The sequence below is a fragment of the Salvelinus alpinus genome, chromosome 17 (genome assembly GCF_045679555.1).
Source record: "Salvelinus alpinus chromosome 17, SLU_Salpinus.1, whole genome shotgun sequence".
Lineage (NCBI taxonomy): Eukaryota > Metazoa > Chordata > Actinopteri > Salmoniformes > Salmonidae > Salvelinus > Salvelinus alpinus.
The window spans coordinates 15704283-15730735 of NC_092102.1; the positions used below are offsets into that span (position 1 = coordinate 15704283).

At 43.2% G+C, this 26453-nt stretch overlaps 2 protein-coding genes across 11 annotated transcripts; both read right to left on the reverse strand.

Annotated features, from left to right (window-relative positions):
• Nucleotides 1-492: 492 nt before the first annotated feature.
• Nucleotides 493-12705, reverse strand: LOC139542264 (zinc finger protein 740-like). Of its 9 annotated transcripts, none has more exons than XM_071347483.1 (7): nt 11834-11912; nt 10406-10568; nt 9824-10054; nt 7265-7405; nt 6978-7104; nt 5141-5259; nt 493-3946 (listed from the first exon to the last, which is right to left on the reverse strand). In XM_071347483.1, the coding sequence occupies exons 2-7, from the start codon at nt 10448-10450 to the stop codon at nt 3761-3763; spliced, it is 849 nt and encodes a 282-aa protein (XP_071203584.1). In that variant the 5' UTR covers nt 10451-10568; nt 11834-11912; the 3' UTR covers nt 493-3760. The 9 variants fall into 9 exon arrangements, with proteins under 9 accessions (XP_071203584.1, XP_071203583.1, XP_071203585.1 ...); XM_071347482.1 differs by lacking the exon at nt 11834-11912 and adding an exon at nt 12561-12688 and having other exon boundaries at nt 617-3946; XM_071347484.1 differs by lacking the exon at nt 11834-11912 and adding an exon at nt 11192-11701 and having other exon boundaries at nt 617-3946.
• Nucleotides 12706-18728: 6023 nt separating this feature from the next.
• Nucleotides 18729-23162, reverse strand: LOC139542269 (uncharacterized). Of its 2 annotated transcripts, none has more exons than XM_071347498.1 (4): nt 22715-23162; nt 20739-21104; nt 20539-20619; nt 18729-20416 (listed from the first exon to the last, which is right to left on the reverse strand). In XM_071347498.1, the coding sequence occupies exons 2-4, from the start codon at nt 21070-21072 to the stop codon at nt 20124-20126; spliced, it is 708 nt and encodes a 235-aa protein (XP_071203599.1). In that variant the 5' UTR covers nt 21073-21104; nt 22715-23162; the 3' UTR covers nt 18729-20123. The 2 variants fall into 2 exon arrangements, with proteins under 2 accessions (XP_071203599.1, XP_071203598.1); XM_071347497.1 differs by having other exon boundaries at nt 20733-21104; nt 22715-23047.
• Nucleotides 23163-26453: the final 3291 nt, after the last annotated feature.

Below are 26453 nucleotides of genomic sequence, written 5' to 3' on the forward strand. Positions count from 1 at the left end.
CCAGCCCCACTATGTAGCCTAGTGGTTAGAGCATTGGGTCAGTAACCGAAAGGTTGCTGGATCGAATCCCCGAGCAGGCAAGGTAAAAAACATCTGTCATTCTGTACGAGCAAGGCAGTTAACCCACTGTTCCCCGGGCGCCGAAGACATGGATGTCGATTATGGCAGCCCCCTGCACCTCCCTCATTCAGAGGGCTTGGGTTAAATGAAGACACATTTCAGTTGAATGCATTGTTGTACAACTGACTAGGTATCCCCCCTTTCTCAACTAGATCATGTTGCGAATAGGATCAAAGCCTGACTGCTGTTGGGTTGCAATCACAGACATAATGGCTGTGGATAGAGCCTCCTCTAGTGGCGTCTCACGGTCCCAGCTATGCAATATCGTTGTCCAGATATGATTTGGAGTCCAATTCAGATGAACCAGTATGGCAAGATGGGTGAAACTACAATTCTCTAAATCATATGAGAAAGCATTGACAGTACCAAATGTTTAAAAAGAAAAACACATTTATTAAAGCTTGAGGCCCTAGTTTTTCCATTCACTACAATATCTTACTGAGTCACAACTTTACTAGGATTGTGATAATGAAAGTTATTTTACTTAAAAAAAATATTTATTTTTAAACAATTTTTACGGTCTTTACTAAAAACATTTATACAATATCCCTTCATTTTGGCGATCACAGATGCATGCAAAACTACTAGTAATAAAAAGTTAATGACTGCTACAGTAGACAGGCACTAGTGGCAGTTCTGCCTCTACTCCTAATTTAATTTTAAAATATATATTAACTTAAATTCAGAAGTAGAAAACTAACTGCCTTTAGTCTTTGTAAAGGGCCACAAACTCCTTTGACACGACTTACAATCTGACAGTGATGCAATAGTAACTACTGGTCCTCTATAGAAAACCTTCTCGGTCTATACAGATAACTGTTGTATTACCTATATTTTGGGCTTCCTCAATCCAGTGTTTACAGATAGAATGTCAATGATAGCTTGGTCCCAGATCGCTTTGTGCTGTATAGCCAACTTCTATGGTCGTTGGGTATGGCAATGACCATAGGAGTTGGCAAGCCAGTACAAACTGATGTGGGACCAGGCTATCATAATGGAACCCGAGACGCTCCAATAAAAACGTGAGTGAAAAGAACCCCAGTGGAACTTCTGTTACCATGGAAATACTGAATTCTAAACCGACCCCTAGCACCTACTGTTCAGCCATTCCTGTAGATTTGAGAGGACTAGACAGATGGTATTACCAATTCTCTCGGATCTACAGGAGTGCCTAGGTTGTAGGGGTTGATTTGGATTTCAGTAATGAGGGAGGATCTTCCCTTAAGATGCTAGAGGTGAATAAAGTGAGCTCAAATTATTGGGAGTGACATTTGTTGTTTTGGCTCTTTACTCCAGCACTTTGGATTTGAAATGATACAATTACTATAAGGTTAAAGTGCAGACTAAACTATCAGCTTTAATTTGAGGGTATTTTCATCAATATCAGGTGAACCGTTTTGAAATTACAACACTTTTTGTAAATAGTCTCCCCATTTTAGGGGGCCAAAAGTAGTGGGACAAATTCACTTGTGTATTAAAAGTAGTAAAAAGTGTAGTATTTGGTCCCATATTCCTAGCACGCAATGACTACATTAAACTTCTTTGTTTCAGATTTTGTGCACAATAGAAATGAATGGTAAATAATGTAGTGTCATTTTAGATGAACTTTTATTGTAAATAAAAATAGAATGTTTCTAAACACATACATTAATGAGGATGCTACAATGATTCTGGATAATCCTGAATGAATTGTGAAATGCTAACCTCTCACCATTACAATAACAAGAGAGGTTAGCATTTCTTTTTTTGGGGGGGGGCTCTAACTTTCTCACTCACGATTATCCGTAATCATGGTAGCATCCACATCAATGTAGAAGTGTTTCGAAACATTATTTTCTTATTTACAATAACTGACTCCAAAATGACAACATTATTTACCATTAATTTCTATTAGGCACAAAATAATCTGAAACAACCAAAACAAACAGCAAATGCATCCAAGAAATGTGTAGTCACAAGCTTGATGTAGTCATTGCATGCTATGAATATTGGACCAAATACTTACCTTGACTACTTTAATACACATCCTATATAAGTGAATTTGTCCCAATACTTTTGGCCCCTTAAACGGGGAGACTATGACCAGAAAGTGCTGTAATTATTTAACGGTTCACCCGATTTGGATGAAAATACCCTCAAACTAAAGCTGACAGTCTGCACTTTAACCTCGTGTATCATTCAAATCCAACGTGCTGGAGTACAGAGCGAAAAACAACAAAAACTGTCACAACACTGAGCTCACTGTAGAAACATCAACACGGTATGATATTATAGAGGAAGCATTTGTTCACAAACTGTTCAACTGTCCTGCTTCATGAGATTACCCCTTCTTTAAAATAACACCAGAAATATGACAAGATGGATCGACATACTCAGGACATTTGATAATGAAGGACAAAAAAATTAAAAATAGTGATACTCTTCATAGAGTCTGAATGAATATAGAATAGGCTTACATGCACAGATGTCCTTTGAAATAAAACACCTGATTATTCACAACAAAAATACAAGATCACTTAGATAGAAATAGAATACTAGAATGGACATGAGTAATTCTATTTCCATGGCCACTGCCCTCAAAACAGTAGCTATGAGAGGTTCTAGAGTTAAACATCTGACCAGTGTAGCAAATTAGAAAGTTAGATATCTTTAGACAGAATTGAGTCAAACATAACAAGGACTGGATGGATGTAAATGACACTAACAATGGAGAACAAGAAATGTGTCAACTACACAATGATCTCAATATCAAGGTAGTGTCAGCTAGTTACACAGGTCTATTAGGCTACGGCCATTCACTAACAAGTCAAACCAGGAACTGTTAAGCTAGTAGTAGTAACAGAACCAACTTGAATGAATCTGAGTGGTTCAAGGCCACAAGGATTTGTGTTCAACATTGTCCTTCAAATACTTAATAATGTCCATAGTATGTGCTTGGCCACTGAGGCTGCTAGTGGATCAGGAAGAGTGTCCTAGGTTACTGATCAGTATTGTCCAATGGTAAGAGTACACATACAATCAAATGGAGATTTTTTTTTTTTTGAAGCAAAGACATTTGTTCATATTGGTATGACCAGACCAACCTCACATTAAAGGGCTTTCCAGGCAGGAAGTGGCAGTGGAGTTTCCCATTCAATGGAGCTAGGTGGGGGGGCCGAATTCTATCCAGGCGGAGCGGTCAGCAGTGCACGTGAAAGCTGACTAGCGCAGATAATAGGAATCTGCTCGATTTTGCCGAACTCCATTCGGAATGTTCACTTACTGTCTGGAAAGAGCTTAAGTCTCCAGTCAAAAAAAACACTTGTCCAATTGAGGCTAAAACATGTCAGTTAATGAATTCATTATTGCCGTAGTAATATGACAGCTTGCCCAAACTCCTCCCACCCCACCCGAGGTCTCGTCTTCTCCTTCTGTTAAGTACCATGTACGTAACAATACAACATTTATTTAAAAAGTTATTACAAAAGTAGAAAATAATCCACTATCCCATCAACAGGATATGAGCTAGCTGGTGAGAAAAACTTAAGGTTTGGTGTCTTAGCCAGGTTTATCTGGGCTGAGGGAGGATGCAGTACTGGTCTGCTCTACTATGTGGTGCCACTGAGCTGAGGACTGTCTGTGAGGGTCAGCGGTTAAAAGGTCAGACAGCCAGACGGCTGTTCTGCTGCTGTAGGGGGCTCCAGGCAGCCGTGTGCCCAGGTGCATCCTGGGAGTAGGCTCCTCCTCTGCCCTCGCAGGAGAATGACTGGTTCTCCTCCTTGGGAATGCTCCTTCCCGCCCCACACAGACGGCGATGACGTAGCAGACGGTCCGTCCGCGAGAAACTCTGGAACCGGGGCAGAGGGAAAGCATACAAGTAACCACAAATGATGGGAGTCAGTGTAATGTACGTATTAACCCCAAACCCTGGACCATGTTCAGTAGGCAAATGTTGCAGATAGAAATATGTTATGTAGAATATGGAATCATGTCGGCTCCATTCATGACATTTCTATCTGAACGTTCCACAACGTTGTGCCTTGCTGACAGTGCCCCAGGTGTGTGTGTGTGTGTACAATGTGCACAATGTATACTGAACAGAAATATAAACGCAACAGGTTGTATTTGTCCGTTGTTTCATGGGCTGAAATTAAAGTTCCCATAAGATTTGTTCGATACGCACAAAAATCGTATTTCTCTCAAATGATGTGCACAAATTTGCCAAGATAAACCATCCACCTGACGTGTGGCATATCAAGAAGCTGATGAAACAGCATGATCATTACACAGGTGCACTTTGTGCTGGGAACAAAAGGCCACTCAAATGTGCAGTTATGTCACAGAACATAATGCCACAGATGTGTCAAGTTGAGGGAGCGTGCAATTGGCATGCTGGCTGCAGGAATGTCCACCAGAGCTGTTGAAAGTTAATTTCTCTACCATAAACTGCCTCCAATGTCATTTTAGAGAATTTGGCAGTATGTCCAAACGGCCTCACAACCGCAGACCTGACTGCAGCTCGGCGTCGTAACCGACTTCAGTGGGCAAATGCTCACCGTCGATGGCCACCTGCATGTTGGAGAAGTGTTCTCTTCACGGATTAGTCCCAGTTTCGATGGGGTTCACGGATTAGTCCCAGGCGATGGGGTTATGGTATGGGCAGGCATAAGCTACAGACAACGAACACAATTGCATTTTATCGATGGCAATTTGAATGCACTGAGATACCTTGACGAGATCCTGAGGCCCATAGTCCTGCCATTCATCCGCCTGATCAACTATGCGAAGGAGATGTGTCGTGCTGCATGAGGCGGTCACACCAGATACTAACTGGTTCTGGTCCACGGCCCTACCTTTTTGTTAAGGTATCTGTGACCAACCAATGCATCTCTGTATTCCCAGTCATGTGAAATCGATAGATTAGGGCCTAATTTATTGATTTAAAATTGACCGATGTTCTTATATGAACTGTAAATCAGTAAAATCTTTGAAATTGCTGCATGTTGCATTTATATTTTTGTTCAGTGTAGATCTCGCTTACCTGATTGCAGCGATCACACTGGTAGGGCTTCTCTCCACTGTGAACTCTCTTGTGTCTGTCCAGGTGGTATCGCTGAATAAACCGCATGTCACACACGTCACACGCAAACGGCTTCTCCCCTAAACACAAAAACACTGTTCAAAACATAATGCTATATAGATTGAATTTGATGGATTTGTACCTTTTGGGGGAGGCATACACCGCCCCCCAATTTCTTTATTATAGCTTTTTATTTTTTTGTTACATTCTACACACATTTGACATGCACAGCACATTTTTTACACAGTAGTTACATAGCAAAATATATATAGTTATTTGATATACATTATTACATCTGGATAGATAGTACTTAAACACATCCAGTATACATTATACACTCAGTGGCTAGTTTATTAGTTACACCCTGTTCAGGAAAATGGTTCACTCCTACAGAAAGTGAGTCACGTGGCCGTGGCTTTCTATTAAAAGCCACCAGACAGACATCGAGGCATTCAGCTACTGTTCGATTGAACGTAAGAATGGGCAAAACGAGTGACCTAAGCGACTTTGAGCGTGATATGATCATCTGTGCCAGACGAGACGGTTCCAGTATCTCAGAAACGGCCAGCCTCCTGAGGTTCACACACGACAGTGTCTAGGGTTTGCCAAAAATGGTGCGACAAAACATCGTCAGCAGCAGTCCTGTGGGCGGAAACAGCTTGTTGATGAGAGGTCGAAGGGGAACGGCAAGAATCGCACACAGGAGGGCCACAAACAGACAAATAACAGAGCAGTACAACAGTGGTGTGCAGAACAGCATCTCGGAACTCATCGGTCCTTGTCACGGATGAGCGAATGCAGCAGACGACCACACCAACACGCCTATCAGCTAAAAACAAGAAGCGGCTCTAGTGGGCATGCAATCACCAACACTGGACAATTGAAGAGTGGAAAAACATTGCCTCGCCTGACAAATCCCAGTTTCTGTTGCTTCATGCTGATGGCAGCATGAGACCATGGCACAATCTAGCCTGGTGTCTACGGTACAGGCTGGTGGTGTAATTGTGTGGGGAATGTTTACCTGGCACACGTTTGGTCCCTTGATACCAATTAAGTAATGTTTCCATGCCCCGAAGAGTTCAGGCTTTTCTGGAGACAAAGGGTGGTCCGACCCGGTACTAGATGGGTGTACCTAATAAACTGGCCACTGAGTGTATATCGTTTTTTCAGTCATAACTATTATAGATGGTGGTCTTTTAAAAACCACCCCTTAGCGGTTCTCAGCCCACCCATCTCCGTAAAGCACCCTCTTATGATTTCCATGTGCCATATATTTTTTTTAACTGCGCTGTGATGATTCACATAAGTTCTGAACCTTTAATCACATAGTATCCACAGATTGTAAAATTAAAGATAAACAGTTTTACTGTTTCCACTAGCACTTAAAATTAGGGCCAAATTCGAGCTAGCTCAAATGTTATTCTCAAATTCGAGCTGGGTCGAGGGAAACCCGGGCCAGCGCAGCTCAGTTTCACGACTGGTCGGGCTGGTGACGCCGTTACTATGCAACCACCAAGCTGATCACTGCTGGATGCTGACAGCGTTTAGCTAGCTCGTCTGGGCTTGTTGCTGTTAGCTAGTACATGGACAAGCAGTACTGTAGTAGTCAGACATGACAGGAATTACCACCATAGCGTGATCCTTCATTTTTTTTTTTTATAAAAATAAAACATCTGCTTTTAATTGCGAGTCGTACATGTCTCTCTACTAATGAATGTTCTTTATGACTAGTGTTATAACTTAACACATTTTATGAGTATTCCTGAGCAAGGAAGGGGAAACGTAATGCGATACAAACCTGTATGAGTGAGAATGTGCCGCTTCAGGTGGTAGCTACTTCGGAATGCTCCATAGCAGTGCTCACAGATAAAGTTCTTCTGTACTTGTGAATTATGATCATCACCGTTAATATCCATCTCCACCTGCTGAGAAACACAATGATTTTAAAATATTACAACTTCTCATATTATATACACACACACAATAAGTGTAACGCTACAGCACGCACACACACACACTTCTGTCCTGCAATTGTATCCATCATTGTACATTCCATTTTCCCACTCTCACATAAACACAACTTACCTCCACTTTCTCTCTCAGCTTGTTGGGTGTTGCTGATTTTCTGTGCTTCTTTTTTGTCGGTTGTGTATTCTGGCTGGGCTGCATATCTTTCTCATCCAGCAGCCTGGGTGCGTGAAATGAGTGTCCATCCTTTCTAATAAACTATCGAGAGGAGAGATGGTTGATAATTCATATGTTTCTAACATATGTACCAAAATAAGCTACTGCTTAGATATGTATTCTTTTGTTGATAGATTTACTATAATTACATTAATACACAGCTCAAAAAAAGGGAACACTAAAATAACACATCCTAGATCTGAAAGAATGAACTATTCTTATTAAATACTTTTTTCTTTACATAGTTGAATGTGCTGACAACAAAATCACACAAATTATCAATGGAAATCAAATTTATCAACCCATGGAGGTCTGGATTTGGAGTCACACTCAAAATTAAAGTGGAAAACCACACTACAGGCTGACCCAACTTTGATGTAATATCCTTAAAACAAGTCAAAATGAGGCTCAGTAGTGTGTGTGGCCTCCACGTGCCTGTATGACCTCCCTACAACGCCTGGGCATGCTCCTGATGAGGTGGCGGATGGTCTCCTGAGGGATCTCCTCCCAGACCTGGACTAAAGCATCCGCCAACTCCTGAACAGTCTGTGGTGCAACGTGGCGTTGGTGGATGGAGCGAGACATGATGTCCCAGATGTGCGCAATTGGATTCAGGTCTGGGGAACGGGCGGGCCAGTCCATAGCATCAATGCCTTCCTCTTGCAGGAACTGCTGACACACTCCAGCCACATGAGGTCTAGCATTGTCTTGCATTAGGAGGAACCCAGGGCCAACCACACCAGCATATGGTCTCACAAGGGGTCTGAGGATCTCATCTCGGTACCTAATGGCAGTCAGGCTACCTCTGGCGAGCCCATGGAGGGCTGTGCGGCCCCCCAAAGAAATGCCACTCCACACCATGACTGACCCACCGCCAAACCGGTCATGCTGGAGGATGTTGCAGGCAGCAGAACGTTCTCCACGGCATCTCCAGACTGTCACGTCTGTCACATGTGCTCAGTGTGAACCTGCTTTCATCTGTGAAGAGCACAGGGCGCCAGTGGCGAATTTGCCAATCTTGGTGTTCTCTGGCAAATGCCAAACGTCCTGCACGGTGTTGGGCTGTAAGCACAACCCCCACCTGTGGACGTCGGGCCCTCATACCACCCTCATGGAGTCTGTTTCTGACCGTTTGAGCAGACATGCACATTTGTGGCCTTCTGGAGGTCATTTTGCAGGGCTCTGGCAGTGCTCCCCCTGCTCCTCCTTGCACAAAGGCGGAGGTAGCGGTCCTGCTGCTGGGTTGTTGCCCTCCTACGGCCTACTCCACGTCTCCTGATGTACTGGCCTGTCTCCTGGTAGCGCCTCCATGCTCTGGACACTACGCTGACAGACACAGCAAACCTTCTTGCCACAGCTCGCATTGATGTGCCATCCTGGATGAGCTGCACTACCTGAGCCACTTGTGTGGGTTGTAGACTCCGTCTCATGCTACCACTAGAGTGAAAGCACCGCCAGCATTCAAAAGTGACCAAAACATCAGCCAGGAAGCATAGGAACTGAGAAGTGGTCTGTGGTCACCACCTGCAGAACCACTCCTTTATTGGGGGTGTCTTGCTAATTGCCTATAATTTCCACCTGTTGTCTATTCCATTTGCACAACAGCATGTGAAATTTATTGTCAATCAGTGTTGCGTCCTAAGTGGACAGTTTGATTTCACAGAAGTGTGATTGACTTGGAGTTACATTGTCTTGTTTAAGTGTTCCCTTTATTTTTTTGAGCAGTGTATAATTTCAGATTAATTGCCAGATTAACCCCGCAATGTAAAGAGTCAAATAGCCACATCCTTCTAGTCACTGAATTCCATTTTCTGTGTTATTTTTTTCCCGTTCAGTTTTTCTTTTCTTTTTTCAAACTGACAATTATTTATAGAGAATCAACTAAATTGAATGTTCTGAGTCCATGGCAATGCATAGATCACAACGATCTGGAAAAAAACTAAAACATTTAGATTTTTTGGTGCAATTCCCCTTTACCTCAAGTGCGTACCTAGTGAGAGAGGAATGCGTTTTGGTAGCAATGTGTCTGTACTGCACATGTGAGTTTGCTAAACAAATTCCCACCAATTGATACAAATAATCTGTATATTATTGTCAGGTAGGCCTACTTTGCAGTTAACATTTAATTGAGAAAACGTTTCTGTCTACCCACAAGACGGTTATCATAAGCATTGCTAACTGGCTATACAAAGTGACAGTCAAACGCGCGCATACACAGACAGGCAAAGTTGCTGGAAATTAATCGCCAGATATTGTGTTATATTTGGATTTTTAAGCCAATTGTGGCTAACCAAGGGTGGGATAATGTAAATGTGGATGTGATTGGATAGTATCTGGGAGCTTGTAGTGTCTGATACAGTATTTGTGAGATTTGTTTATGACAGTTTGCGGTTGAACACATGAAAAATGTTTGTTCGGCGAGCTGCTCATAGTCGGGCTGCACGTGTCTCTATTTCTCACCAGGGGTGGACAGCTGACCCCCAAGGGCAGGACCATGTGGCTGTGGTGGGACTGGTGATTGTTGTGGTGTCCATGGTGTGATTGGTGAGACTGCTGCTGGTGGCTCTCAGGGTTGTTGATGTCCCTCTGGCCCTGGTCGTGCTGTGACATCTTCTTTTGTCCCCCAGACATGTTGTTGGCCTGCATTAGGGCCATGCTGGACAGCACTGCCTCACAGCCCAGCAACCCAGCCTGGAGGAACAACACAAACAGCAGTTCAGTTGGACAGTAGTATGGTGGCCTAGGACTGTCATCAACTCAGACTGCAGGAACTACACAGGACAAGCAGCAGCTCAGAGTCAGCATCAGGGTCAATGTCAGGGCCAGTCTCACACATAAAGGCTGACACACAGGGACTACAGATGGTCATCCACTGACTGTTTTCAGACTATTTTTGGCCTGGTCTGTCAGGCCTCTAATGGAAAGAAAAGTGAGGATGAGAGAAAGGCTTCAAGCCATGCATGTAATGGAATTGTGGCACAAAGACGAAAAACAAGAGTCAAAATAAATAAAAACAAAAATGGAAAGGAGGATTCAACTGACCCATTTCATGTGGTCTCGAACTGAGTTGTTGGGATGGTGTGTCATCGCCGGTGCGTGGATTGAATGCGTGTGTGTTTGGGGGTACAGGGGCGCATCAAGGGGGTTCACTCAGGATGAGGGGTGTGAGAAGACTACACCCACCCAAATCATCAGGTGGTAAAGCCTGGAAATAGAGGGTTACTGTGAGGCCAAATTATTTGACCATGACTACTGGTATTCAAATTCAGGCCTAATATATCTAATAGAGTGTAATTTGGTTTAATTATCAGGGGTGCTCGGTCATTTCTCATCCATATATTTATATGTACATATTCTTATTCCATCCCTTTACTTAGATGTGTGTGTATTAGGTAGTTGTGGAATTGTTAGGTTACTTGTTAGATATTGCTGCACTGTCAGAACTAGAAGCACGTGCATTTCTCTACACTCACATTAACATCTGCTAACCATGTGTGTGACCAATAAAATTTGATTTTATATATTTGGCATGGTCAACAAAGAAAGTTGATCAGGCTTGTAGACAGCAGCCCCAATGGTTTGGTGTATGCCTCTTCTTCCCATGGAAAACAAAAGATTCTTGTCAAATATTGTTGCAATGATGACAGAAATAAAGCTGGAGGAGGACAAACACATTCTGTTCATAAATATGATCTGGAAAAGGGGTTATGATTCATGCATGTGCAAGTTACTCAAGATACCATTCAATATTGACCCAAGTATAGGCTAATGATATGCTATCACATGTTAAGAGTCAAGTACAAAAACAAACAGGAAAGCATAGTTTACCCTATACACACAGTTGATCGATCATCGTGTGTTCCTTCCACTCTACAAACATGTACTCTAGTCTCCATGCAAAGTGCCCGCTAAAGTTGGCTAGAAGTGAGGGGCTAAAGCTGCCTGGAAATGAAGGGCTATCTACCTAGCTTGTTAGAGCTAACTTCAAATGCAGAATTATTCAATGCAATTAGACTGCACTGCTCTAGTTAACTACAATAACGTCTGAATACTGAGCGAGCTCAACGTTACAGAAGGAGCTAGCTACCTAATTAGCAAGCTAAGTTAGCTGGCTAACGTTAGCTATTTAACGATAGCTAGACATCACTGAGTTTCCGAGGCCAAACACCAACACATAGTTATGGGGTAACGTTAGCTAAGACTATGAGTGAAAATATTGTTTGTTTAAATATTTGGAGAATTAGCAATCAATGAGGTAATTTATGGGGTTAAGCAAGGGTCTGCTTAGGTAAAGCTAGCGCAAGATGACTCACTGGTTGGGTACCCCCCTCAGACAACACAACAGCCAGGTAGGGCGTGCGGGTTGAGCGCCGACTACAAACTGTCATTGCCTTACAATTCTGGGAAATAACTTATGCATTGCAACTCTATTGTGGCTTTGTTGGGAATTACATTTTAGAATGGGTTTACCTTAGTTTTTTTTTGAGTTTTGCAGATTAATATTTCTTGTCGGAGTTCCAATTTTCTCAGTTTACAAACACAGGAAACTACACCGGAAGTGTTCCCCGGGGAGCACGTCCACGTGAGTTTAATGACGCATGATATCGGCCATGTTGGTAAGGGAAATATAGGGTTTTGCTGTCGCGGCGCCATGTTGGAAGACCAGAGTCAGTCTGGTGGAAGTCCTCCAATCACCCACATGGCTGGCTGCGTTTAAAGTACCAGCGGAAACTTCATAGGGATTACCTATGAGCTATCTAGCTAGCTACAGAAACAGTGTTCAGGTTAACTCAAATGAGCTGCTAAAGTAGCTTTACATACTGTATAGTAGGGGTCTCCAACAGTTTGATCCTGAGTTACCAGTAGCTTGCAGCCCACCTTTGAGTAGATCGCCAAACAGTTCTGAAACTATTTCCAATTTTCAAGTGTACCACCGCAAACAAATATCAGAAACCACAAACTCCCAGCTGCTATCTAATCAACGCAAAATTGCTATTATCCCAACCCTGGTTGGCCACTATTGTCTTACAAAGCCAAACCTATCAAAATATCTGTCAATTAATTTCCAGCAGTATTGCCCCTGTCTGTCTGTGGTGCCCGCATTTGTTTATCACTCGTGTGTAACCATCTTGTAGGCTGATAGAAATACTTTCCCCAAAGCCTTCTCAATTAAATGTTAACTGTAAAGTAGGCTTACCTGGCAGAAGCACTGTATATCATGTAAGTATATCATTTGTATTTGTTATTTGCACATTTTGCCATGAAATTAGCAGCAGCAGCACAACCATTGCTAGACCGGCACATTCCTCACACCATACCTCTTCTGATGTGATTTAAGCATTGACATGGACTTTGAGGCTGGTGAGTAATCAAGGGCTGATTGCTCACCAGCCGTATGGGGCCCATAAAGCTGCCAGGAAAGCAGCACATGGGAGGGTTGGAGGTAGTGAGAGGTTACTACCAGATAGACGTCTGCATGGTCTGGTAGAACCAAGGGGCTCTGTGTTCTACCCCAGAGGAGACAGCATTCCCTGGAGCCTAGAAGGTAACCCGGAAGAGGTCTCCTGGCGGAGACCGATTAATTTTCCTTGTTTTAAATAAACACCTTTGAAACTGAGGTATCACACTTGTGTTCATGTCTGATCTGTGTAAACATCTTGATCAAACCCCCTGGTCTGCCAAAAGTGATGGCGAATGCGGGCAGACCAGGGTTGACGTTTAAGCAGTATCAGCATAGACAAGTTGATAGCTCAGTTCATTTGGGCCCAACAAGCGCAATAGGACATTCAGGAATGAACGCTGGAAGAACAGCATCTACAGAATTTCTGCCTGCTTGAGGAAGTCCGGAAGCTGTGAGGAGAAACGCAGACTGAATCACATCCCAATCAGTTTTTTATCAAGCTAACTGAGGATGAAGACATCGAGACTTACCTCTCCACGTTTGAATGGACAGCACTCCAAGAAGGATGACCCAAGGCGAAATGGGAGTCTGCTGGCCCTGTTCCTGTCCGGAGATGCCCAAAAGGAGTAGTATAACCTCATCACCGAACAGGCGGCTAACTACGACTGTCTCAAGAGGAAGGTACTCAGCCGCTATGGATACAGCTTGGCCCGTCGGGCCCAATTGGAGGGTCGTGGCGAAGCTTCCCCCCCCGAGCCCAGATGAGCGACCTACTGTACATCACCAGGGCATGGCTCCTAACCAACATAGCCACCCTCCTGGTTATCGACAAAGTGGTCATGGATTGCTTCTTACGGGCGCTACCTCACAACATGGAGGGCGGCGAGCCGACGTGCGCCCCAGACCTTGGAGGACCTCTTGGGAGCTGTGGAAAAGCACCAGAATACCGAGGCCCTGCTGAAGGGGACGCAGGCCGAGTCCGGGATCCGTCAGAGGGGAAGGATGACCCCACTACCATACTCTCCAATCCGACAGTCATCCGGGCTAAAGGACTGCAGACCCGCGGAGAGAGAGCCGGGGGAGAGTCGACCCGCTGCCGACCCCAGGTGGATGAAGACCAAAGGAGGTGTTTTGAGTGTGGCGGCCGGGGACACCTCGCATGGAATTGCCTAGGTCGAGAGGAGTCAATTCCATCAGCGGGCCCCAGAGACGAGCTGGGCCATGCAGTAAACTACGTCACCTCCTGTTGGGCCCAAGTCGACGGTCATGACACGCTCTGTTGGATAACTCTTGTACTATCGTGCCTGCTGGCCCATCCGAGCGACCATGGTGATGTCCATCTCCTGTGTCCACGGCGACACCACGAGGTATTTGACCGGGCAGGCAACCATCTTGACGCCACAAGGGAGCTGCCAGATAGTGGTGAGTGCCGGGGAGACGGAAACCCCAACAGATTTACCACGTGAACCTATTGAAGAGGTGGCACGTGAGGACAGCCTTGGCCATGTTGTGGTCAAAACCCGGGACATCGACAGGAGCAGTGGTGGTCCCGAGCAATGAGGACCTCGGACCGGCCCAGAAGCAAGTGCTCCGGGAGCTCAGGGATCGGAACCCCGCTGCCGGATCGGAATGACCCTCTTTGAACACCACGTCCGCACCCGGCCCAGAGTAACGGTACGAAAGAGGCCATACCGGATCCCCGAGGCCCAAAGGAAGGCCGCGCAGCAGGAGGTGGAGGCTCTGCTGAAGATGGGTCATCAAGGTTGCCCACAGCGCATGGTGCAGCCCCATCATGTTGGTGCCCGAACCGAACAGTAGTCTCCGTTTCTGCAATGACTTCGGGGGGGGTGAACGACATCATCAGTTTGTTCGACGACTTCCCCATGCCGAGGGTGGACGAGCTCATCGACCGGTTGGGAAAGGCCCGGTACATCAGCACCCTGGACTTGACCAAGGGATATTGGCAGGTAGCCTTGGCAGCCTCCTCCCGGGAGAAGACGGCATTCTCGACACCGGACGGCTTATACCAATACCGGGTCCTCCAGTTCGGTCTCCATGGAGCCCCGCCCATGTTCCAGCGCCTGATGGACCGACTCCTCCGACCCCACCAACAGTATGCAGCGATCTATTTGAATGACTTCATCGTCCACAGCCAAGGTTGGGAAGAGCACCTGAAGCGCCTCCAGGTGGTACTGGACGCGTTCAGGCAAGCCGAGTTGACATGGAATCCCAAGAAATGCAAGCTGGCGTTCGAGAAGGTGGAGTACCTGGGGTATCTGATTGGACGGGGGAACATCAAGCCCCAGGAGAGGGAGGTCCAGGCGGTTCGTGACTGGCCCGTACCAAGAGATCGGTTCTTCCTGGGACTGGTGGGATACTATAGCTGGTTTATCCCCAACTTTGCAGCTATAACCTCCCCCCTTACCAATCTGACCAGGCACCCACTTCACCCTGGTCACAGAGTATAATGAATGAATGAATGGTAAATTGAATATTGTATTACTTCAACCATACTGTCCGTTTTCCCCTACCTCTTGAGATGTGAAGACAGGCAGTGGAGGGAGGACCCACAGTCCCTTTAGTTTCACTTCTGGGAAGGTGTGGTATCGTGCCACGTTCATGGCATACATGTTAGACACAGAGCCGTCTGGGCAGAAGATGCCATCTCCCTCTGTCCACCCAAACAGAGAACGTAGTTTGGCGAGGACCTCGTCCTCCATCAGGACAAACACTGGAGTTACCTCATAGGTATACCTGTAAAGAGAATTGTACAACAGTCAATCACAAGCCTCTTCATATCATAACATATGTTATGGTATATACTATACTGCTGGAATGTAGAAACAAATTAAAAGTTATCTTCACTGTCCAAATAAATACGTATTTATTTGGACAGTGAAGCGAAAACGTTTAATTTGTCTCTAAACTCCAGCATTTTGGATTTGAGATCAAATGTTTTACAGAACGTCACCTTTTATTTGAGGGTATTTTCTAACATATCTGTTTACCATTTAGAAATTAAAGCACTTTATGCATCTGGTCCCCCCATTTGAAGGTGTCATAAGTATTTGGACAAGTTCACTTGTAGTATATTACATTTAGTAAAAAGTTTAGTATTTGGTCCAATATTCCTACCACACAATGACTACATCAAGCTTGTGACTCTACAAACTTGTTGGATGTATTTGCAGTTTGTTTTGCTTGCGTTTTGGATTATGTTGTGACCAATATGCTGTGTGAGAAAGTTACAGTGGCACAAAGATCATATCCCCAAAACATGCTAACAGGGAAGGTTCAGAAACATGTTCTGTTCTTATTTACAATAAAAGTGACTCCAAAATGACTCAATACATTATTTACCATTCATTTCTATTGGGCACAAAATTGTTGGAAACACAACCAAAACAAACTGCAAATGCATCCAACAAGTTTATAGAGTCACAAGCTCATCACTAAGCTAAGGTCCCTGGGACTGAACACCACCTTCTGCAACCGGATCCTGGACTTCCTGACGGGCCGCCCCCATGTGGTGAGGATAGGCAACAACACTTCCGCCACGCTGACATTCAACACGGGGCCCCTCAGGGGTGTGTGCTTAGGTCCCTCCTGTACTCCCTGTTCACCCACGACTGCATATTTTCTACTCGCTATATATAGTCATGTTATTTTCTACTCGCTATATTTTGTCATGTTTATTTTCTACTCGCTATATATATTCATGTTATTTTCTACTCGCTATATTTTGTCATGTTTATTTTCTACTCGCTATATATAGTCATGTTATTTTCTACTTGCTATATATAGTTATGTCAAGTAAGCATTTCACTGTTAGTCTACGAAGCATGTGACATATCAAATGAAATTGTATTTGACAAGCTTGATGTAGTCATTGCGTGGTAGGAATATGGAACCAAATACTAAAAACATTTTACTGAATTTAAAACACTATAACTGAATTTGTCCAAATACTTATGATAACTTCAAATGGGGGGACCAGATGCAAAAAGTGCTTTCATTTCTAAACGGTAAAACAGATATGAATGAAAATGCCTTCAAATCTAAAATGCTGCAGTATAGTTTTACCTTCACTGTCCAAATAAATACATAGGGAAGTGTATATGATATTTATGATATATATGCATATATTGCTCTCTCCTACTGGCTAGTGTTGAGAGCCTCCGTAAAGAATCGTCCTGTCAAGGCATGGTAATCCACCCCTGCAAAGAGCTGATTGAAGAAACGCGGATGATCTGGAGAGAGATATGCTCTTAACTTTATTTAGTGCGTGCATTCAGGACAGTTCTAAGTGATTGCCTACCAAAAATCAACTGTAACCAGAACCACACTCATCTCCCTGTCTATGTTTCCCTGTGGGGTTGGGGTAGCTCTGGTCCAGGGCGTTAGTGCAGCTTGCTTATTAGTGAAGGAAGGCTCAGCGATAGCAAACCGCCCTAACACCCTGGACCAGAGCTTGGGCTGTGGGGGACTTACTGGTCTTGGCTACGTCCCGTACTCTCTGCAGCAGCTGGTGCTGGGGCTCCCCGTTCTCTCTCAGCTCCAGATCCAGCAGAGCAGCCAACTCCTCCGGGTCCCGCCACTCACACACCTGTAGCCCGGGTATAACAAGCACAAGAAACCCCTGAAAATACAGCACTGGGTAGTGTGTACTTCCAATGTTTGATTGTAATGCAAACAATCAGGTGGGAAAATATCAATTAACTTACCGGTACTAGCCCAATGCCCAGTGGTTCCTAATTGTTTTTGCTAAACTATTTTATAATTTCTGGGAAAACAAGTTTTTTAATAAAAACTTTAACCTTTAACATCAATTATCTAAAAACTTGTAAACTCAAGACCCTATTTTACATAATCTAGAGACACATGCTCTTGAATACAGTGTGGGTGTAATTGAAATAATATAAATATAGTTCATTAAATGGACCTGTAATTCAGACCACTGTAATTTAGCTGGTACACCATTGAAATGAAATCATTTTTATTTAAAAACAAAACATTTGAAGAAATAATGCAATTGTTTGACAACACTGTAAGCTTTTAAATGATCTCAAACTCAACCATTTTTATTTTCCAGTGATGAAGACATGGATGTCTCATGGTATGGTGGGGTATGCAAATTCGGTCAACTTTGATCATCTTTACCTCCTGAATGTTTTGTCATTCAGGTCCAAAAAGTCACTTTCTGACCACTTCATCCATGGGCAAACATGTATGGAAAGTTATTTTTAAATCAGAAGGGATGCTGTCAAAAAGTGATTGATTTCAAATGGACACAATGCAGGGAGGTTACAGGTTAGACAGAATCATCTTTCAACAGATGGAGTCATTCTAAAGTGACTGCGTTGCCATGAACTATCAGTGCAGATGGTCGTTGCGCTATCTTGGGTAAGACAATGGTTAGACAGACAACTATATAAAGGTGAAGATGGGATGTGAGACCTTCTCATTGATGTCTGTGCCCTTACACAGCACCTCTTCCATGATGACTTTAAAAGCCTGGGTTAGGAAGTGCTGGCCCTGTCTGTGGTCCAGAAGTGGTTCATTCAGGCACAGCAGATCATTGGGGGAAGGTTCTGTAGTTGTCCCATAGTCTGAATGTTCAGAAGGAAACATCAATGCATCGTAAATATTGAATCACAGGTTGAAAATCCTGCACAATATGGATGTACACCCTCGCCCCATCAGACAACACAAACATTCCATATCACCTCGCTCCGAAACAACACTCAGATTCCTCCAGCTATTGCGAGAGGAACGCCATACCAGGTTCCAGAATCTCGCTAGTTGACGCATGGCTTAAAAAGCCTGTCTGTAAATGTGATGTGCATACCATAAAATATTGGTAAACAATAGAGCAAATGCATCCCATGACAATTTAATATGCAAATAGCACTTGATTTATATATCTGTACTCTGTAGTAACGTACTCGAAGAAAACGATTTCCAGAGAGCAACAGGATTAATTTTAATAAATCTCCTATGGCAATAAACATGTTAAAATGGTTCCAGAACAAACCATAAGATTAAGTTGTACAAAACATTTCAAACATACCTTGGAACTGGATATACAACACAGTAGGTCTATGTCGTAAATGGTCATCTGTGCAAATCTCAGAAACTGAAATCTTGTTCACGATGAACATCACATAGCTAGCACTAGACCCTTAAGAATGGAGTCTACAGTACAAAGTCCATGTTCTTAACATGCATGAAAATGCAGTGTTGAGCTTGACCATGTCATTACTAGGTTTATGGTTCAAGGGTGAGTAAAATTACCCGACCAGAGTGAAACAATAACTACATGAAATCACAAAGGTCATTATGAACAACAAAGATGATCAGTACATATAGTGGAATATATAATGTAATCTATTTTGAACATGGATTCCCCCCCCACCATAAAATGAAAATTAGATTAAAACCCACATTAAAGAGTCAGGAAAGAGTGAGACAGGCAAGTAGAGTGTCTGGTGCCAGCGCGATTTTTTTGGGGGGGGTGCCGACCTCATCCATGGAAACAAAAAAGTCTCAGGCTTTAGCCCATTAGCATTGGATATGACTCATTAGCTAATGTACCTGTAATAGTGAAGACACCAAAACTATGAAATAACACATATGGAATCAGCAAAAAAGTATTAAACTGATGCTCCAGATACTCAACTAGTCTAAAGAAGGCCAGTTTTATTGCTTCTTTAAATCAGGACAACAGTTTCCAGCTGTGCTAACATAATTGCAAAAGGGTTTTCTAATGATCAATTAGCCTTTTAAAATGATTAACTTGGATTAGCTAACACAACGTGCCATTGGAACACAGGAGTGATGGTTGCTGATAATGGGCCTCTGTACGCATATGTAGATATTCCATATAAAAATCAGCTGTTTCCAGCTACAATAGTAATTTACAACATCTACGCTATTTCTGCTAAACTTGATGTCATTTTAATGGACAAAAAATTAGCTTTTCTTTAAAAAACAAGGACATTTCTAAGTGATCCCAAACTTTTGAACGGTAGTGTATATATATATTTTTACAAATAAAGAATTAACAAAACAAGACATGATGCAAAACAAATGTATAAAAGAGATAGGGTTTTTAAAGCTGATCTGGTAAAAAAAAATAACAAAATAAAAGACCAATTGTCACCCAGTCTGACCATGAGGATTTCCTCCTGGCATAATGGTAAAGACGTTGAGTTACCATGCAGAAGACTTGGGTTTAAATCCCACCGGTTACGTCCTTTCCCCACTAAACCTCAACCATGGAAACACTAAAGTCTGAGGCCAAGCACTGTGGTAAATCCCTGCAGTGGAAATGATGCAATAGCAGCTAAGGCCAGACTGCTAAGGGTCTAAGATGGGGTCCAGGAGAAAGTCTATGCTGTTTGGCAGCAGGGCCCAGTCGTCCTGGCTGAGCAGGGAGTGGAGATTGGCCGCCGTGGCCTCATGCCGTTTCAGTGTGCTCCAGTAGCGCAGCATGGCGAACACACGGTCCACATGGCTGTGTGGATAGTCCTCCAGGATCTGATCCAGCTTGACAGAGGGGATGTCTAGGGCCCCTGTACCAATTGCCCTCCAGGAGCGACCGATATTTTGAGCCACACGCATCAGATCCTTCTCCACCACCATCTTAGAGCCTGCTCAGCAACAGAAGGGTCCAAAATGAAACACCAGACAGACTATCACTAGACAGTCAACATTATAACGTTTTGAATTAAATTATACCCTATATTCCCTTGTTTCAAGAGCGTCAACTCACCATCCTTGCATGTCTGTTTAAAGGGAAGGTTCTCTTCGGACTCAAATGTTTGTCTTCTCTTTCTGGTAACTTCATTTCCCCCTAGAAAAACAAAAAACATTATTTAAACGGCATAATTTTTTAGTACAGTAAATATGGTAATATAGAGGGGCGACACCATCCCCCAGGTGAGTCTAAAGAGATGTGTACAGTACCTGTACCTTTTTCACCTGCAGCTCTTTGATCATTCACTGGCAGTTCCTTGAGGAACAGAAGGTTGGGAAACGTATCCTGCATTTCTTTGCCCCTCAGGAGCTGCAGAAGCTGCTCTGCAGCAGTGGGTCCTTTGTTGATCACATGGTCCAGAAGGTCCTGGGCCTGTTTTGATGGGTCAGTGAGGGCTTTGACCTGCTTGTACTCATGCCGGGCCAGTAGGCTGAGGGAGTCTGCATGCTGCAGCACAAAGGCAGGGTCTGCACTTAGAGTATCGATCAACTTGGGCTTCAGACGACGCAGTACCTGCTGAGCGCCACCTAGGGGTTCTTCTTCAGCCATGATCAGCTCGCTATTCCCTTATATCGCTGGACCTGAGAAAATGATGCATTACAGTAGCTATCATTAAATCTGCAAATGAAAACTGTTATGCAAACTGGCATTCATTCTCATCAAATGTAGGCCTATAGTTTGATTTAATTCATTGGAAACTTATAGTCAAAGTAAATGCTTACAGAGATTGTGTATTTATTCCTTGTGTTATTATACTGAACAAAAATATAAACGTAACATGTTTCATGTACTGAAATAAAAGCGGACAGAAATTTTCCATATGCACAAAAAGCTTATTTTGCTCATATTTTGTACACAAATGTGTTTACATCCCTGTGAGGGAGCATTTCTCCATTACCAAAATAATTAATCCACATGACAGGTGTGGCATATCAAGAAGTTGATTAAACAGCATGATCATTACGCAGGTGCTGGGGACAATAAAAGGCCACTAAAATGTGCAGTTGTGTCACAACACAATGTCTGAAGTTGAGGTTTTGTGCAATTGGCATACTGACTGCAGGAATTTCCACCAGAACTGCTGCCAGAGAATTGAATGTTCAATTCTCTACCATAAACCACCTCCGTTGTTTTAAAGAATTAGGCAGTACGTCGAACCGGCCTCGCAACCGCAGACCACATGTAACCACGCCAGCCCAGGACCTCCACATCCAGCTTCTTGACATGCGGGATTGTCTTAGACCAGCCACCCGGACAGCTGACGAAACTGAGGAGTATTTCTGTCTGTAATTAAACCCTTGTGTAGTGAAAAACACATTCTAATTGGCTGGGCATGGCTCCCCACTGGAAGGCCCTGGCTCCCAAGTGGGTGGGCCTATGCCCTTCCAGGCCACATCCATGCCCAATCATGTGAAATCCATAGATTAGGGCCTAACATTTATTTCAATTGACTGAGTTCTTTATGTGAACTCAGTAAAATCGTTGCGTTTATATTTCTGTTCAGTATATTTATTTCTGGGTTTTATTATTTTTCTACTATTCCTCTGCATTGTTGGGAAGGGCGGTAAGTAAGCGTTTCACTGTTTGTCTACACCTGTTTACGAAGCATGTGACAATGTTATTTGAAGCGTTTGGCTGCCTGATTAGCATACTGCTAATTTGGCCAGGTAAACATTTGAACGTGAAGATCTGAAAATGGAAGGCTACTTTTTTGGCTTTAAATTGAGATTACATTTTTTTCATAGTTCGAGGTAGATTTTCAAGCATTTACTGATTTCAGCTCCCAAATTACTTTTGCGCCAAAAATTAGCCTGCAATTACACACACTGTTCTGTGTAATTGTCGGCTATTATTTGTGTGCAGGTGCTAGTCAGAACTAGGACACTCGGAAATATCCAACTTGCTAACTGCTTCAACAGGGCACTTATATAACTACAACCAGCTGGCAAGTCTGAAATGTCCATGTTCTGAGTAGCATTTGAATGCGGCTAGTCGGCTAACGTTACTCATCGAAAAGACTCGAAATGTCCATAACTAAATAATGCAGTCTTGGCAGAGTTTTGTTGATGTCTAAGCAGGAAGTCGCCCCACTATCTTTAAGTCGAGCTAAATGCATTTAACGCACGGAACCCAAAACATCATTAGCTGAATGTTTTATTTTATCATGGTAAAATCGTATGCAACTTCTTACCAGACACGTTTGAACACACCAGAAGACCCTTCTTCTTCTGTGGGTTTGATGGCGGGACTACAACCCCAAATTGTCTATTGCCGCCACCAACTGGACGGGTTGAAACCAAAACAAGGTAAAAAAAGAAAACCCATACGTGATAGGGAAACTAACTTAATCCACACAAATATAAATAGTACATTAGCAAAACGAAACTCCCACTTCCTTCTTTCAATTCTCCGTGGTAGGGCTTGTGACAATATTCCATGTAACTCCCTCGCAGAGAAATCTTTCAGGCCCAGCAACTGCTCCCACAATGATTTCTATCTTTCTGGACCTTCTCTCCACCTTTGCAGTACCATTTATCACCATAGCTATAAAGGCCACAAAATCCACCTTAACTTTTAAAATGTCAGGATCCTACTGGTGAAAGGCAACCCCTGCTGCCTGCAGTGAAGGCCTATCTACCACCATGGACTCTTCAAGTGCCCCATTCACACCCTCAACCGTTTTAACAGCAGCTGCATACGATATGCTCTGAATAGCCCTGACTTTGGCCACCTCATTCTCATTCACCCTTGTGGGCATTCGAAAAATGTGGCTTCATGGTTCCCACCACAATTGCAACATGTCACATTTTCATCACTTTAATAACACATAATATGATCTTTTCCACAACTTGGATATCTCGGCTTCTCCCTTTGCAAACACTTGACACATGACCAAAAGCTTTACAATGATCACACTGCATTGGTCTTGGGATAAATGCTCTGACACTGCAGTTAATATACCCTAACTGCACTTGATTAGGGAGAGACTACATATCAAAAAACAAAAGAACAGATAGACATCACTTTTTCTTCATTCACCACACAATTAATCCGACGTGCATCAATCACTCCAATAATATTTTTCATCTCTTCAACATCTACTTCCCACGAGACGCCAGATATAACCCCCTTGAGGGGTGCTCTGTTCCTAAGAGATACACACAACACTTCAAACTTATCAAATCGGGTGAGACCCAACACACATTTCTTCTGATCCTCAGGAGCACAAAAAAATCTAAGCCAGCCCGCCTCTCGTGATCCTAACAGACTTCACTCTACCCAGCCGACTAAAAACGAGGGCTCAGGGGCTTACGTTGCAAACTTCCCTTGCTTGGCTAATCATTTGGACCACCCTCCAAGATGGCGACGGGGATTCCCCCAAGGGCATAAGGTGAGGGTAAGTGGATGAGGGTGTATCTTTTAAGTGTTTGGACCACCAGAAGACCCCTGTAGCGACTACTATTATCTTCTTTTTCTATGATATAATGGTGGTCTACAAACAAACGTTAAAGAAGCATGCCGCCACCTACTGTGCTGAAGTGTGTGGTCAATCACGGTTTATAACATTTCTAAATCCTCCTACCTAACTCACTACTTCTGAAAAGTAAAAAAGAGCCCTACTAACTTCTAATTGACCCTCCCCCATCCCTCAAATCCCTTCCCAACCCTGATGACCCTAAACTTCAATCTTTCCCTCTCTTCAACATACTTACCACAATATAGCGACACATGCTCCACCGTTTCATCGACCATTCACTCCAGACACAAACCATTCACATGCTTGCCAACCAGATGTAATGACGAGTTCAATGTACAATGTCCTAAGCACAATCGAAGCAAACGCCACCTCTTTCTTCCTAATCTGACCTTTGAATCTTGGTCCACCGACCTTTCTTTGGAGGGCATATAAATGCTGGCCCTTGGGCTCAGAGTCCCATCTCTTCTGCCACACATCTATCAAAATGTCTCTGATCTTACATTTGGCCTCACCTCAACCCAGTGGAACATTAATATCAATTATATCTTGTTTCAAAGCTCTTTTGGCTAACTGGTCTACAATTTCATTCCCTTCCACACCCGAATGTGCTGGGACTCCAAAAATTCTCACTACTACACCGTCTCAATTTTCCATAACATTCATACCTCCAATAGTAGGTCACTCCGATTAGATTTACAAGATGATAAACAACTCAATACAGACAGAATCTGAGCATATTATAAATCTAACAGGTTGTACCCACTGGAGGGCAACTAGTATCGCGAAACAGTTCAACTGAGTATACTGACAGTCCATCTGTTAGTCTTCTACATATCTGCACATCAAATTCAGGAAGGTAAACGCCTGCTCCCGTGCGCCCACTATCTGGGTTATTGGATCCATCTGTGAAAAGTGGTAAAAAAGCTTCACTAGTAAGGCATATACAGATGTTCATTTAAATGCACCAATACATATCCTTTACGCTGTATACTGGATTCTGTCCAGCCTCTGAAGCCAAGTTTTCGCCGCTGTTCCATAAACTATACACCCGTAATCAATTGTCGTCCTGATCAGAGCTCTATAAATATCCATCAACGATTGTCTGTCCCCATTCATAACCAGAGACTGAGCGCATAAGATTCACCACCTTCTTACACTTTGTTTCAACATTTATGACATGATCTTTCCATGTATATCGCTCATTGAATCATAGACCCAAATATTTATACTTAGAAACCCTCCTCATAGGCTGTCCATACAGAAACAACTGTATATTATCACAATCAGCAACTTTCTTCTTCGAGAAGAACATACAACAAGACTTCGCCACCGACAATTCAAAACCCCAGTTAATCGACCATCTTTCAACATCCACTATAGCTTCTCTTCCAAATGTACTATCTTCTTCTTCTTTGAGTTTTTTATTGGCGGATCACAACCAACTGACAGGTGCATACACCGCCACCTACTGTACTGGAGTGTGAGGCCAGTCACCAACTGTCTATACCACAATATTCTCTTAATTAACCCTGAATTTCGAACACAGGAGGTTGGTGACAAATACATCAATTTGATGCCATTCTATTCCAGCTATTATTATGAGCCGTCCTCCCCTCAGCAGCTTCCTGTGATTTCGAACAAAATGCAAAAATTCCCTACAAACCTCACTATTCCCAAAATATCACCCAATCCCCATTCCCTTCTGACCCTGTCAAACAACCTCTCCCTTTCTGCATCATACATTTCACAAAATAGTAATACATCTTCAACCGTTTCCTCTACCATACAGCCATTACACATTCCAGTACCATGGTACCCTATCAATTCCAAAGAGGAATTCAATCCCGATCCCGTATGCCCTAATCTCATCCTACACAACATAACTTCCTCCCTTCTGTTTCCATTTCATGACACTCTATCCCATTCAGATTCTTGTACTATCAACATGTCTGCCAAAATGTTTATCCCATTGTCTCTGCCAACAATCTAACCCATTTTTCAGAATCTGTTTTCATTTCCCCTCTACCCACCTGCACCTGTATAGAGTGCCACAGTATGAGTCATAATACCCATAAAACTTAGCTGTCAAAAAAGGAAATTCTAATCGTTTTTCTACAATACATTTTTCCAATAGGGGATTTTAGAAACACTTGAAATAAGGGCTGTGTTTCATGTAGGCTTACCCTGGTGTGACGTTTTGATAACCGTGTAAACCTCTCTAAGACAAGGTGACTGTTATCAATATATTCGGGCTCTATATCCACAATATTATTTTCCACAGCTTTTTTTTGCTATTATAACTACCATATTATTTCCATTAACTCCTGTATGAACCGCAATCCAATAGAACTGAATTTCAATACCATTTCTTTGTAAACCGAACAATAGCATCACCATTTCTAAACATAAATCCTCACGTTCTGACTTTCCAGATCTTAAACTACACAGCCTA